This window comes from Mesoplodon mirus (assembly GCF_964341445.2).
Source record: "Mesoplodon mirus genome assembly, chromosome: 6".
NCBI classification, from domain to species: domain Eukaryota; kingdom Metazoa; phylum Chordata; class Mammalia; order Artiodactyla; family Ziphiidae; genus Mesoplodon; species Mesoplodon mirus.
Window position 1 is genome coordinate 33841127 of NC_138982.1, and position 14950 is coordinate 33856076.

The following is a 14950-nucleotide window of genomic DNA, read 5'->3' on the forward strand; positions in this document are numbered from 1 at the left end:
ATACTTTTTCTGGGTCCTAAGTTTTGAGAAGGATACTTCAAACCAGAGGCTCCCATGTAATATCAGCTCAAGTGGGGTGGAGTCTGGAAAGCACTGAGTGATGGTTGAAAGAACTGGGCATTCAGAGCCTGGACAGGAGCAGATGGGGGGGAATGTAGTAAAGGCACACACAAAGGCAAGGGATATATAGGTTAGCATAGAAATAAGAGTTGAGTTTTTACCAAAATGTAAGTAGAAGGAAGAAAGATTAGTTACAATGGCCACGACCATAACCGCACATAGAGTTACATCCTTGGGTCTCCTTTCATCCAGCCTGCTCTCCTCAGTGACTTTGTTCATTCCATCTATCTCCTAATGTCTCCCAAACCCATCTTCAGCCAAGATTCCTCCAGAGCTTCATACTTGTACATCCAACTCCCTCCTGGTCACCTTGACCTGGATGTTCTCATGCATACCAAGCTCTACATGTCCTGAAGTGAACTCTTCACCACATCCATGACCATATTGGGAAGGGCGTCAACTTTTATGGGCTGCATTTTCACCAACCACATCTGGAAGGCAAGGGAGGGTATGGAATGTGTCGTTTATAACTAAATGGTAAATGGTTACCATTTCCATTTGCCTCTATCCTTAGAATGAGGTGTTTTCAACTTGGTTGCTCATCGGAGTCACCTGGGACATTTCTAGAAAACGCAGATTTTTTTCAAGGCCCCACCCAAAACTCCATGAATCAGAATCCCAAGAATTTTAACTTTTTTTTCTTTCAAATTTTGACTCCCACTAATGAGATCAACGAAAGTCCATTATGTTAATTAACAAGTCATAAATTTCACCACTGAAAATTCATTTCTCACATTTATTATAGTCAGTAGGAAAGATCAGGAATTGATTTCGAGGGAATGAATGCCTTGGCTCTTATCACCACTTTTAACCAGAAAACACACCTCTCAACCATTCTCTTGAAATTTATCAACTCTGGGAGGCATTATCCGCTTGATGCCTCCAGAGGGAATCTACCCTTCATTTGGCCTCTCTGAGCATCAGGTGGTTGATTGCACAGTATTAATTTGTTCTCACAATAATTCTGTTCTTTGGAGAAACTCTTAAATCACTCTCTCTCTCCCTCTCTCTGCCCTGCCCCCCACCAAACTGGCAGCTCAGGAGTAGGGAAAGAAGAGCCAGGGCAGCCAGGAAGGTCCTAACTGCCCGAACAGGCACCGAAAGGTCCTAACCTCCACATTGGCCCACACCAATTTTCAGTGGGCTCCCATGCTGCCCTTTGGCCTGGAGATGGCTCTGAGTTTCCGGCCTCAGATATCTGACAAGAATCTGTCATTTTGTAGCCTCGATGTGCTGCTGGCTACCTTTCTGTACTTTTGATAGCTTTTCCCTTTGAACAAGCAAAATATGGCTATGCTCACCTTGTGGGCAGGGGTGGGGGGTGGGGATGAGTAAAATGTAGGCAGTTCTAAATGGTAGGTCACTGCCAAATTATTTTAAAACCAGCATGGGAATGTAATTAGACATGAATGTGCTAGAATACACCTCCATTCCTGCATCAGCCGCTCCCTGGGTTACACACTCTGCTTCCCACTCTCAATCCCTTTTTTTTTTTTCTGATTTCCCCTACATTTCACAACACTAAGTTTATTAGCAAAATCATATATTTAATATATTCTGGGTCCTAGACTCTTATCAGATATATCATTTGCAAATATCTTCTCCTATTCTGTGGATTATATTTTCACATTCTTGAATAGTCATAAATTTAGCTTTTGATAAAATCTTGCTTTCATACAAATCTATAGATACAGTTAACTTAAATTTGTTACTTGGTATTACATACAGAATGGATGGACAACAAGGTCCTATTGCATAGCAGAGGGAACTGTATCCAATATCCTATGATAAGCCATAATGGAAAAGAATATAAAAAAGAGTGTATATATTGGGCTTCCCTGGTGGCACAGTGGTTGAGAGTCCACCTGCTGATGCAGGGGACACGGGTTCATGCCCCAGTCCGGGAAGATCCCACATGCCGCAGAGCGGCTGGGCCCGTGAGCCATGGCCACTGAGCCTGCGCGTCTGGCCTGTGCTCCGCAACGGGAAAGGCCACAACAGTGAGAGGCCCGCATACCGCAAAAAAAAAAAAAAAGTGTATATATATATATGTATAACTGAGTCACTTTGCTATACAGAAGAAATTAACACAACATTGTAAATCAACTATAGTTCAATAAAAAAAGAAACAGACTCACAGATATAGAGAACAAACTAGTGGTTACCAGTGGGGAGAGGCAAGATAGGTGTAGGGGATTAAGAGGCACAACCATTAAGTATAAAATAAATAAGCTACAAGGATATATCATACAGCACAGGGAATATAGCCAGTATTAATAACTTTAAATGGAGTATAATTTTTAAAAATTGTTAATCACTATATATTGTACTCCTGAAACTTTCATAATATGGTAAATCAACTATACTCAATAAAAAAGAAAAAGAAAAACAAAACAAAAATTTGTTAGTCGGTTTTTGAAAAAATTCTCTATAAATTTAGATATAATAATATTCCTTATAAAAATTTACTTCATTGTATTAACACATATTCAAATTATCAGATAAATATTTCTTATAGAATGTGGCCTGAACAAAAAAGAATAAAGCCTAAGTTGTGATGGGACAGTTACTTCTGGTTTTGTCACGCGATGCAGGTTGTCATGGAGGGTCTATCAGATTCAGCGGGAAGTGGAAGGTCAAGGGGCACCGCTGTCAGGCTGCATTCTTTCTTATTTCACCCAAGAAGTCATAGGTCTGCTCTGAAATGTCGAAAGGTTCATGGAGCCCCACTGGCGACAGCAGAGCCTGGAGGGCGCCCTCGTTTTCTTGGTTTTGCTTGAGGAAGTCGGTGATGACCTTCCATCGGGCAGCGTCGGTCTCCTCCTCTGCCCACCTGAACGGGGGCAGGAGGGCGGAGTAGAGGAGGGGGAGCGCGCGGTCGTGGTAAACCAGGAGGAACACGGCCTTCAGGAGCTCCTTGTCTCTCTTCTCTGATCTTTTTAATGTACTATCTTTCTCAGCCCAGGAACTCCTGAGTGCATCCATTATGTCAGGCTGCTCCAAGAGCTTGGGGAAGGTGGCCAGCACTGGATTCCTAATTAAATCAGCACTGTGCATGCTCATCCTGTCTTTCAGGAGCACCTCTCCAAGAATCCGGTGATAAAATATCAACAAATGAATGGAGCACATACTTCCAATTAATGTTTCCGGCAGTAGACTTAGCATGTTCCTTGATCTTCTGTTCAAAGATCTCAGTTTTACTAGAAGTTGAGGCTGCCTTCTCACTGTCATCATCTGATGGAAAACACTACCATGTGCTCTTCTGGATACTGAAGGGTCCACTTCAACACCTTTTTCATAAGGGGTGCCTCCATTCAAGACGAGTTCATAAGTTTTTGCTGGAATAGGAATTCCACTGGCATCAAAAAGTTTAAGAAACACCCAGCCACAACTTAATTCTCCTCTTTCACCAGTTGAATTGTGAATATAAGAAATTCCAAGTTCAAATAATATTCCAGGATCTGGAGAAGAAGAATTGGACCTGATGAAACAGTCACCATCAAGTAAGCAGGGCAAGATGCCAGTAACCTGGGAGAAAAGGTCTATGTTTTGGGTTTCTTAGGTTGCCATGTGGCCCTGACTGTATGAATGTTGTTCAGAACCTTATTGCCATCAGACAGACAGAAGCGCACGTGTCTGCTCAGAACCTGGACGCTCACTCCTGGAAGAGGAATCATCTTAGAGCTCCAGAGGGTCAGACTCAAGGAAACACGACTTGGTCTTGACCTAACAGAGCCCGTTTTAGCATCCCACGTTAGATCTCTGAAGGCCAGTTGTGAAGTAGTGAGCTCTGGTTATAAGAAGTAACTTGCTCAAAATTGATTCCCTTGCTCTAGAAGCTGGAAGAGGGTGGAAGGCCTGAACCTGGCAGGAATAGCTCCCATCGTGGTCAATACGTCAACGGTGTTAATCTGCTCTGAGATGGCTTTTCGGACAGCACTCCAATGAGAATCCGGTCTTTGTTTAACTTCTGTTCCTTCTGCCGTTTCATCCCCTCCATCTACATCTGCTTCACTAGACTCCTGGCCTTCTTTATTATAGGGCTCCAAGTACGTTCTGGGAATAAGACCTTTGTTTCCTTTGGCATTCTTAGCCATCCACCAACCATCAGGGTTTTTTTCAATTATAAGGAGAATTTCCCCTTTCTTAAATGTAAGGGCTCCGACTTGCTGAGCTGTAAAATCTCCAACAACAATGTATTCTCCACTTGTGGCTTCTTCTTCTTCTTCTTTTTCCTCTTCTTCTTCTTCTTCTTCTTCTTCTCCTTCTCCTTCTTCTTCATCTTCTTCAGCAGAATTGTCATCGTCCTCTCCTTCAGTAAGCGCCCCAGTTTCAGTGACATTTTCTCTACTTATGGACACAGCAAGTTCCTGCAGTTGGTGGGTAAGCTTATCCAAAAGATTGTGTTCCTCCTCTTTCGTCTGATTGTAACTCCCAACAGGGGCAGGTTCATCAGCCTGTGAGAGAATATAAGTTTTGCTTAATTTTTGAAGAGCATTTTTATTTTCATCTATTGCCTGTTTTAATTGGATACATCTTTGGTAAATATCTCGCCTTTTACTGGCTTCTAGAGCTCCTTTCAATCGACTCTCAGAAAGCAAATCATCAACCTGCTGCTTCAGCTCCTGATTGCGACGCTGCAGGGACTGGAGGGGATCGCGCTGTCGCCTCGCCAGCATCTCCTTCGCCTCGGCCTCAATCCCTTTTTGACCAGTGCTGCCGCAGGAGGCTCAGCCGGAGCCGCTATATGAAAATCCTCACAGGGCAACTCTCTCATAACTAATCAAGAGCTGACTTTTCCTTATGAACACATGCTCAAACTGTAATTAGAACATGAAGTTCACTCAACGTCATTGGAAATACACTATGTACCATTTTATGTAGGATATAAACTTTATTTTGAAAAATTCCCACCAAATTTATCTTACAGAAGTACTCTTACATGAGCATAAAGATGAGGATATTCATTGCATCATTTACAAGGGTCCCAGACTGGAACCCACTCTAATTTCCACCAATGTGAGGCTAATAAATTATGGTCTATATGGAATACCACATGGCCAAAAAGAGATAGAGGTATATGTATTGACATGGAGCCCTCTTCGAGCTATAGTAAGTATGCATGGTATGCTCCCCTTTGTGTGTGTGCAGGGGTGTATACACATGCGTGTGACAATTTCTGGAAGGATACACAGGAACCCAACAAGAGTGGTTACCTCTGTGGAGAGGAACAGGGAGACTGAGGGATGGGAAATGAGAGAGAACGACACAGCTTTTCATGTATAGGCCTTTAGCACCATTCTAAAAAAATTTTTAAACATCTCCATATATTAACTTAAAAAAACATTTTAACATTCTCTTGAAATGTCAAATATGAATTTCACAATCTACAAGAAACTTTGATATGTCCTTTAACATTTACATTTATAATACTATGGGATCCTTGATTTTAATACAGTCTTTGATTTGACCTCTTTTACTTCCCTGGGTGGGGATGGGGAAACAGAATTTGGCTTTTTTTTTTTTGCCTTTATGTGCCTATGGTGTATTCTCTGCCTTTTTCTCTGCTTATTATATATTAGGAGGAAGAAGGAGTTATTTTTACATTTTTATTACATATTCTGAATTAGCTACTGCCTCACACTATTTCTCCTTTCTTCATCTTGTCACATAAAGGAGCGCAGCATTTGCACCCCAAGCAGTGTTTCTAACATGCAGTGTACCTCACTGTGGTTACTGGAAACCATCACTTTAAGACATTATCTATTAATAAGTGGGGAGGGGCAGCTGTGGACACTGCCCTTTCATTTCAGTATGCTGTAGCCATATTTTGCTGAGAGCCTAATTCCTGATACTTATTTGTTTTAATCTTCTGACTTTAATTTTAGTTAAAATTCTTTTGGGAGCCACATTTGGAGGGAAGATGTGTGGTTTTGTCACTTTCATTACCCATGTCCGTATTCATTCCCAGTGTATTATGCTGTCTAGTACATGTACCAACTTTTTTTTTTAATTGGTGTATAGTTGATTTACTATGCTATGCCAATCTCTGCTGTACAGCGAAGTGACTCAGTTACACACTTTTTTTTTTTTTTTTTTTTTGCAGTACGTGGGCCTCTCACTGTTGTGGCCTCTCCCGCTGCGGAGCACAGGCTCCGGACGCACAGGCTCAGCGGCCACGGCCCACGGGCCCAGCCGCTCCGCGGCATGTGGGATCCTCCCGGACCAGGGCACGAACCCGTGTCCCCTGCATCGGCAGGCGGACCCTCAACCACTGCGCCACCAGGGAAGCCCCACATATTCTTTTTTTTTTTTATATTCTTTCCCATTATGGTTTATCCCAGGAGACTGGATATAGTTCCCTGTGCTATACAGTAGGACCTTGTTTATCCATTCTAAATGTAATAGTTTGCACCTACCAACCCCAAACTCCCAGTCCATCCTTCTCCATCCTCCCCTCCCCCTTGGCAACCACAAGTCTGATCTGTGTGTCTGTGAGTCTGTTTCTGTTTTGCAGGTAAATACATTTGTGCCATATTTTAGACTCCACATAAAAGTGATATCATATGATATTTGTCTTTCTCTTTCTGACTTACTTCACTAAGTATGATAATCTCCAGTTGCATCCATATTGCTGCAAATGGCATTATTTCATTCTATTTTATGGCTGAGTAGTATTCCATTGTATACCTGTAGTACATGTACCAACTTTGATAAAGTTCCTATTGGGCCATGTTGTCTGAGGTAGTGATTACTGTTATTTTTCTTTTGGTTGCAAAGCAGTTTGGTGTATAGTGATATCTTTTCACAAATATTACTCCTATCATCAGCAGGTATTTAATTAACTATTAATTAAAAATTAAATAGTATATACTTATATTCAACTTCCTGTGATAAACCATAATGGAAAAGAATATGAAAAAGAATGTATATATCACTGAATCACTTTGCTGTACAGTACAAATTCACACAACATTGCAAATCAACTATACTTCAATAAAATAAATTTAAAAAATTAAATAGTACTTAAAGGTATATGATATAAAATAAAATAAGATGGGATAGTGAGTGAGAGTATGCATGAAATGTGATTGGCCACGTCAGTAATTGTTGGGGCTGGATGAAGGGTACATGGAGATTCACTGTATTTTTCTCTACACTTCTGAATATGTTTGAGAATTTCCAGAATAAAATGTTAACAGGTTTATGATATAAAATAGCTGCCCCTTGCCTGACTTCCACCTATTCCCCATTGCTCAGTCCCTTCAATTCCTTTTGCCATTTCTTTGGACATTTATCTTCCTATGTCTTAACAATGCTTCTGGTACTATGTCGTGATTTATCAGGACACACTAGATGAGTATTGGCTCCCTCAACCTCCCCTCCCAAACAACTGCTATAGTTGTTAGCACCATGTTTGGATAAGCTGATGGTCCTACTTCCATTATTATAATCATGGAAATATCTTAACTTCAGAGCCAGGTAGTATATTCTGATTATGATTCTCTTCTTACAAAACATTTCTTTTTCTCCTGAATATTTTAATAGACTTGTTTTTATTGCTTAATGTTCTTTCTAGCTATGGCTAAAACATCCCACTCCAATAGCCTCCAAATACAACATTCCACACTTGTCAAATCTATACAGAAGCTTACAATTCCAACTTTTCCCAGGTGTTCTGCCTCCTGGAGCTCCCCATCTCTAGCTCACTTTTGGACAGTGCCTTCCCAGGACTCCTTCTGACCTTATCCTTGGCGTACCTGTCATCTCCCTTCTATGCTGGATCTTCTTTTTCTGTATCCCATGTTGTCCTGATTTTTCATCAATGCTCCTGCTTTGGTGAACCACATCCTTCAATAGCTGTTTTTTTTTTTTTTTTTCCACATCTTGGACTATAAATGCTTTACAATGTTGTGTTAGTTTCTGCTTTATAACAAAGTGAATCAGCTAAACGTATACATATATCCCCATATCCCCTCACCCTTGCGTCTCCCTCCCACCCTCCCTATCCCACCCTCTAGGTGGTCACAAAGCACTGAGCTGATCTCCCTGTGCTATGCAGCAGTTTCCCCCTACCCATCCATTTTACATTTGGTAGTATAGATACGTCAATGCTACTCTCTCACTTCATCCCAGCTTCCCCTTCCCCCCCAACCCTGTGCCCTCAAGTCTGTTCTCTACGTCTGCGTCTTTATTCCTGACCTGCCACTAAGTTCATCAGTACTGCTTTTTAAAATTCCATATATATGTGTTAGCACATGGCATTTGTTTTTCTCTTTCTGACTTACTTCACTCTGTCTGACAGATTCTAGGCCCATCCACCTCACTGCAAATAACTCAATTTCATTCCTTTTTATGGCTGAGTAATATTCCATTGTATGTATGTGCCACATCTTCTTTATCCATTCATCTGTCGATGGACACTTATGTTGCTTCCATGTCCTGGCTATTGTAAATAGAGCTGCAATGAACATTGTCCTACATGTATATTTTTGAATTGTGGTTTTCTCAGGGTATATGCCCAGTAGTGGGATTGCTGGGTCATATGGTAGTTCTATTTTTAGTTTTTTTAAGGAACCTCCATACTGTTCTCCATAGTGGCTGTATCAATCTACATTCCCACCAACAGTGAAGGACGGCTCCCTTTTCTCCACACTCTCTCCAGCATTTGTTGTTTTTAGATTTTTTGATGATGGCCATTATGACCGGTGTGAGCTGATACCTCACTGTGGTTTTGATTTGCATTTCTCTAATGATTAATGATGTTGAGCATCTTTTCATGCATTTGTTGGCCATCTGTATGTCTTCTTTGGAGAAATGTCTATTTAGGTCTTCTGCCCATTTTTGGATTGGGTTGTTTGTTTTTCTGATATTGAGCTGCATGAGCTGCTTGTATATTTTGGAGATTAATCCTTTGTCGGTTGCTTCATTTGCAAATATTTTCTCCTATTTGGAGGGTTGTCTTTTCATCTTGTTTATGGTTTTCGTTGCTGTGCAAAAGCTTTTAAGTTTCATTAGGTCCCATTTGTTTATTTTTGTTTTTATTTCCCTTACTCTAGGAGCTGGGTCAAAAAGGATCTTGCTGTGATTTATGTCATAGAGTGTTCTGCCTATGTTTTCCTCTAAGAGTTTTATAGTGCCCGGTCTTACACTTAGGTCTCTAATCCATTTTGAGTTTATTTTTGTGTATGGTGTTAGGGAGTGTTCTAATTTCACTCTTTTACATGTAGCTGCCCAGTTTTCCCAGCACCACTTATTGAAGAGACTGTCTTTTCTCCATTGTATATCCTTGCCTCCTTTGTCATAGATTAGTTGACCATAGGTGCGTGGGTTTATCTCTGGGCTTTCTATTTTGTTCCATTGATCTATGTTTCTGTTTTTGTGCCAATACCATATTGTCTTGATTACTGTAGTTTTGTAGTATAGTCTGAAGTCAGGGAGCTGGATTCCTCCAGCTCTGTGTTTTTCCCTCAAGACTGCTTTGGCTATTTGGGGTCTTTTGTGTCTCCATACAAATTTTAAGATTTTTTGTTCTAGTTCCATAAAAAATACCATTGGTAGTTTGATAGGGATTGCATTGAATCTGTAGATTGCTTTGGGTAGTATAGTCATTTTCACAATATTGATTCTTCCAATCCAAGAACATGGTATATCTCTCCATCTGTTGATATCATCTTTAATTTCTTTCATCAGTGGCTTATAGTTTTCTGCATACAGGTCTTTTGTCTCCTTCAATAAGTTTATTCCTAGGTATTTTATTCTTTTTGTTGCAGTGGTAAATGGGAGTGTTTCCTTAATTTTTCTTTCAGATTTTTCATCATTAGTGTATAGGAATGCAAGAGATTTCTGTGCATTAATTTTGTATCCTGCAACTTTACCAAATTCATTGATTAGCTCTAGTAGTTTTCTGGTGGCATTTTTAGGATTCTCTATGTATAGTATCATGTCATCTGCAAACAGTGACAGTTTTACTTCTTCTTTTCCAATTTGTATTCCTTTTCTTTCTTTTTCTTCTCTGTTTGCTGTGGCTAGGACTTCCAAAACTATGTTGAATAACAGTGGTGAGAGTGGACATCCTTGTCTTGTTCCTGATCTTAGAGGAAATGCTTTCAGTTTTTCACCATTGAGAATGATGTTTGCTGTGGGTTTGTCGTATATGGCCTTTATTATGTTGAGGTAGGTTCCCTCTATGCCCACTTTCTGGAGAGGTTTTATCATAAATCGGCATTGAATTTTGTCAAAAGCTTTTTCTGCATCTAGAGATGATCATATGGTTTTTATTCTTCAATTTGTTAATATGGTATATCACATTGATTGATTTGTGTATATTGAAGAATCCTTGCATCCCTGGGATAAATCCGACTTGATCATGGTGTATGATCCTGTTAATGTGCTGTTGGATTCTGTTTGCTAGTATTTTGTTGAGGATTTTTGCATCTATATTCATCAGTGATACTGGACTGTAATTTTCTTTTTTTGTAGTATCTTTGTCTGGTTTTGGTATCAGGGTGATGGTGGACTCATAGAATGAGTTTGGGAGTGTTCCTTCCTCTGCAGTTTTTGGAAGAGTTTGAGAAGGATGGGTGTTAGCTCTTCTCTAAATGTTTGATAGAATTCACCTGTGAAGCCATCTGGTCCTGGACTTTTGTTTGTTGAAAGATTTTTAATCACAGTTTCAATTTCATTACTTGTGATTGGTCTGTTCATATTTTCTATTTCTTCCTGGTTCAGTCTTGGAAGGTTATACCTTTCCAAGAATTTGTCCATATCTTCCAGGTTGTCCATTTTATTGGCATAGAGTTGCTTGTAGTAGTCTCTTAGGATGCTTTGTATTTCTGTGGTGTCTGTTGTAACTTCTCCTTTTTCATTTCTAATTTTATTGTTTTGAGTCCTCTCCCTCTTTTTCTTGATGAGTCTGGCTAATGGTTTATCAATTTTGTTTATCTTCTCAAAGAACCAGCTTTTAGTTTTATTGATCTTTGCTATTTCATTTATTTCTGACCTGATCTTTATGATTTCTTTCCTTCTGCTAACTTTGGGTTTTGTTTGTTCTTCTTTCTCTAGTTCCTTTAGGTGTAAGGTTAGATTGTTTATTTGAGATTTTTCTTGTTTCTTGAGGTAGGCTTGTATTGCTATAAACTTCCCTTTTAGAACTGCTTTTGCTGCATCCCATAGGTTTTGGATCATCGTGTATTGTCATTTGTCCTTCTAGAGAACTTTTAATTTCAGTTATTGTGTTGTTCATCACAGTTTGTTTGCTCTTTAGTTCTTCTAGATCCTTGTTAAATGTTTCTTCTATTTTCTCCATTCTGTTTCTGAGATTTTGGATCATCTTTACTAACATTACTCTGAATTCTTTTTCAGGTAGGTTGCCTATTTCATCTTCATTTATTTGGTCTTGTAGGTTTTTACCTTGCTGCTTCGTCTGTAACGTATTTTTTTGTCATTGCATTTTTTTTTTGATGGGTGGGGGGCTGTATTCCTATCTTACTGGTTGTTTGGCCTGAGGCATCCACACTAGAGTTTGCAGATAGTTGGATAGAGCTGGGTCTGGGTGCTGAGATGAGGACCTCTGGGAAGCCTCACTCCAATTAATATTCCCTGGGGTCTGAGGTTCTCTGTTAGTCCAGCAGTTTGGACTCAGAGCTCCCACCACAGAAGCTCAGGCCCAATCTCTGGCCTGGGAACCAAGATCCCACAAAAAGTCTGGTGTGGAAAAGAAAAAAAGAAGAAAAAAGGAGCAATACAATAACAAAGAATAAAAAACAAAATAAAATTAGAAAGCTAAAAAATATATTAGGAAAAATAAAAATATAATTGAAACAACTGCAACAAGGTAAAATAAAACCAGAACAGAAAAAAAAAGGGGGGGCGGGAACAAGCCAAAAGGAGCAGAAAAATAACAAAGTATAAAGAATAAAATAAAATTAGAAAAATAAAAGATTTATTAGAAAAAATAAAAATATAAATGAGTCAACAACAATGAATCAATAAGGTAAAACAGAACCCCAGTCTAAAAGAGGAAAAAAGAAAAAAAAAAAAAGAAAAGCCTTGGCTATTGGGGGTGGAGTTTAGGTGGGGGGGGTAACTGAGGCAGGGGCAGGGTTTAGGGTGGGTGGGACCTAGGCGGGTGGGGGGTGACCTTTGAGCATGGGGCGGGGCCTAGGCTCAGGACCTAAGCAGCCGGAAAAGCCCTTGGGGCGGCGGGGGGGGGCGGGGGGGGGCTTAGGCGGGGCAATGTTTAAGTGTGGGCAGGGCCTCTGCTTAGGACCTGCGCCAAAGCGGATAGGCAGCATATCCAAAGGAGGGCCTCTGGAGTGTGGAGTTCTGGAGTTTGGACGTAAGGCCCTGCGTGAGGGTGTGTGGGTGGGCTTTAGGCCCAGCACAGTTGGAGGGGGTCTCAGAGGGGGTCTCCGAGTGTAGAGGTAGGGCCCTGGGTGCGGGTGTAGGGGCGGAGCTTGGGCTCTGTGCAGCAGGAGGGAGGCTCCAAGGGCAGAGGATTAGGCCCGGGAGCCCAACAGGCTCCCCAGTGCCTAAGGGGACAGGGAAAGCACTGGCCCCGTTCCCTTCCATCCCTTTGCACCCCTCCCCCACTGTCTCCCCCAGGGTCTCCCCCATCCCCACTGGACCCCTAACTGTGGGTGGGTCCCGCTGGGTGTAGGAACTCCTCCTCTCCACCAGCCACCTGTCGGGGTACCGGTCCCGTAGGTCCGGCCTTTACTTTTGCTCCCCATCCCTCCCTCCCACTCCCTCAGGACCCCTGGGCAGAGGATCAGGCCTGGGATCTCAGCAGACTCCCGGGGGCCCAAGTGGGCAGGGGAAACCTGGCCACGCTCCCTTTTGATCGTCTGCCCTCCCAATGGTCCAATTTCCCCCTTTGGAAGTGGGATCCCTTCCCCTCCTCCAGCCACCCCTCAGGGGCGCCAGTCCTGCCCTGCCTCTACTTCTCCTCCCCCTCACTCCGCCCCACCCCGCCTGTCCTACCCAGTTGCTGGGGGTTCCTCCCATCCCCTTAGGTGTCCGTGGTCCCCCGCCGGTGCCTGGTAGGTGCCCTAGTTGTGCCGAGAGGCGAATTCCGCGTCCTCCTAGTCTGCCATCTTGACTCCGCCCCTCCAACAGCTTCTTGAGACAGAGTGTATAGGAAGAGAACTTTTTGAGTCTGCACATCCAAAAATGTCTTTGTTCTGCCTCACACTTGACAGTTTGGCTGTCAAGTTGGAAATAATTTTTCTCCAGAATTCTGAAGGAATTACTCTATTCTCTTCTGGCATCCAAGAAATTTTGCTATTGAGAAGCCTGATGCTGTTCTGATGGCAATTTTTGGTTTATTAAATGTTTTCCTGGCGACTTTTATTCATCTGAAATTTCATGGTAATGTGCAATGGTGGTCTCCTAAGCATATGGAGAAAGGGTCAGGACCCGGGCATCTAACTGCTCTTGGTATATAGACTTTCCACCAGCCCCTCCCCCGACCCAACTCCACACTTGTTCCTTCTTACCAGTGTACCTGTTTCCTCTAATTCCTGAGTCTTTCTCGGATTCTGCTGTGCAAATTTGCTTTCTCATTAGTAGCCCCAGCTATAGGCACATAAGTTTGAGCTGCCACCGTTTTGCTTAGTCAATTAATAGTCCTCCATCTTTTTCTCTTCCAAAATTTTGTGAACATTTCTTGTACACAGTTTCTCTTCTGTTTCCTTTGTCCTTAATGGTACTTAAAAAAAATTTTTTTTTCCTTACTTCCATTTTAGAGGAATTTTGAGAAGGTACAAAGATAAACCCAAAGTACAGTCTAAATCACTATAGTATTTAATAGGAAATCTTCTACAATATTTGATGAAAGCCTCATTAATGTTATTTTTGTTATATTATTGAATTTCCATCTTAATTTCTGCATAATTATCTATATACTCATCTTTATCATTAAAGCTTAACATAAAATTTGCTTTTGATATAAACTTGCAAACTTGAAATTGTACTAAGAAATTGGTATTACGTAATTCCCTCCTTTCCTTCCCTTTTTTTGTATAACTGCTGAATTTTTGTATATTTTCTGAATAACGGTACCAAAATAGATGTTTGGCCAGGCCACTGGCTTAATAGCTAGTAATATTCCACATTATATAAATATATATATTTCGTTAACACCTCACTACTCAAAGTGTGACCAGTAGCACTGACAGTATCTGGGAACTGGTTAGAAATGCAGACTCTGAGGCTCCACTCTATCAGATCAGAATCTGTGTTTTAACTAGATCCCCACGTGACTCACAAACACATTAAAGTTGGAAAACGAATCTAGTATTTCACCATAGCGTGCCCCTCAGGTTTCCCCTTCTTGCTCCCATTCCCAGAAGTACCCAAGACATTTTCCTTTCAAATGTCTTACAACTTGAGTATGATGAAAGTTAACTTTTCTATCCCTCCCCCATCCTCACGGGTCTGTCCCAGAGGGTCTCCTCCAGGTCTCTGCTCCTCTGAAAGGGAAAAGCCTTGAAAAGTACACACTCTAGAGCCATGTTACTTGGGTTCATTTAAACTCCAGCTCTAGTAGTTACTAGCTGTAGGACCTTGGGCAAGCACATCACTGCACTGTGCCTCAGTTTCAGGTGTAGTAGTAATAAGGATTTAATGCATGTTAGCTATCATCCTCTGAAATCAAGGCCTTAACAACTGAGTATTTAGGAATTTCTCCATATCTTCTGCTGATGGTGCTTCTATCACACAGGTGTGTGAAAGGATGTTTTATTCATTTGGACTTTTGCTACTGAATCAACTGGTTCCACCTTCATCTGGGTATGATTTTATAAATATTTGCTGAATCAACAGATTC

At 41.3% G+C, this 14950-nt stretch overlaps 1 protein-coding gene across 1 annotated transcript; it reads right to left on the reverse strand.

The window, feature by feature from the left end:
- Positions 1–688: 688 nt before the first annotated feature.
- LOC309806607 (nephrocystin-1-like) lies at positions 689–4808 on the reverse strand. The gene is given in 4 exon segments (XM_082625493.1): positions 689–3665; positions 3668–3914; positions 3918–3932; positions 3936–4808. Coding segments are annotated over 4 exon segments (2019 nt in total). The 5' UTR covers positions 4800–4808; the 3' UTR covers positions 689–2772.
- Between the last annotated feature and the right edge of the window lie 10142 nt (positions 4809–14950).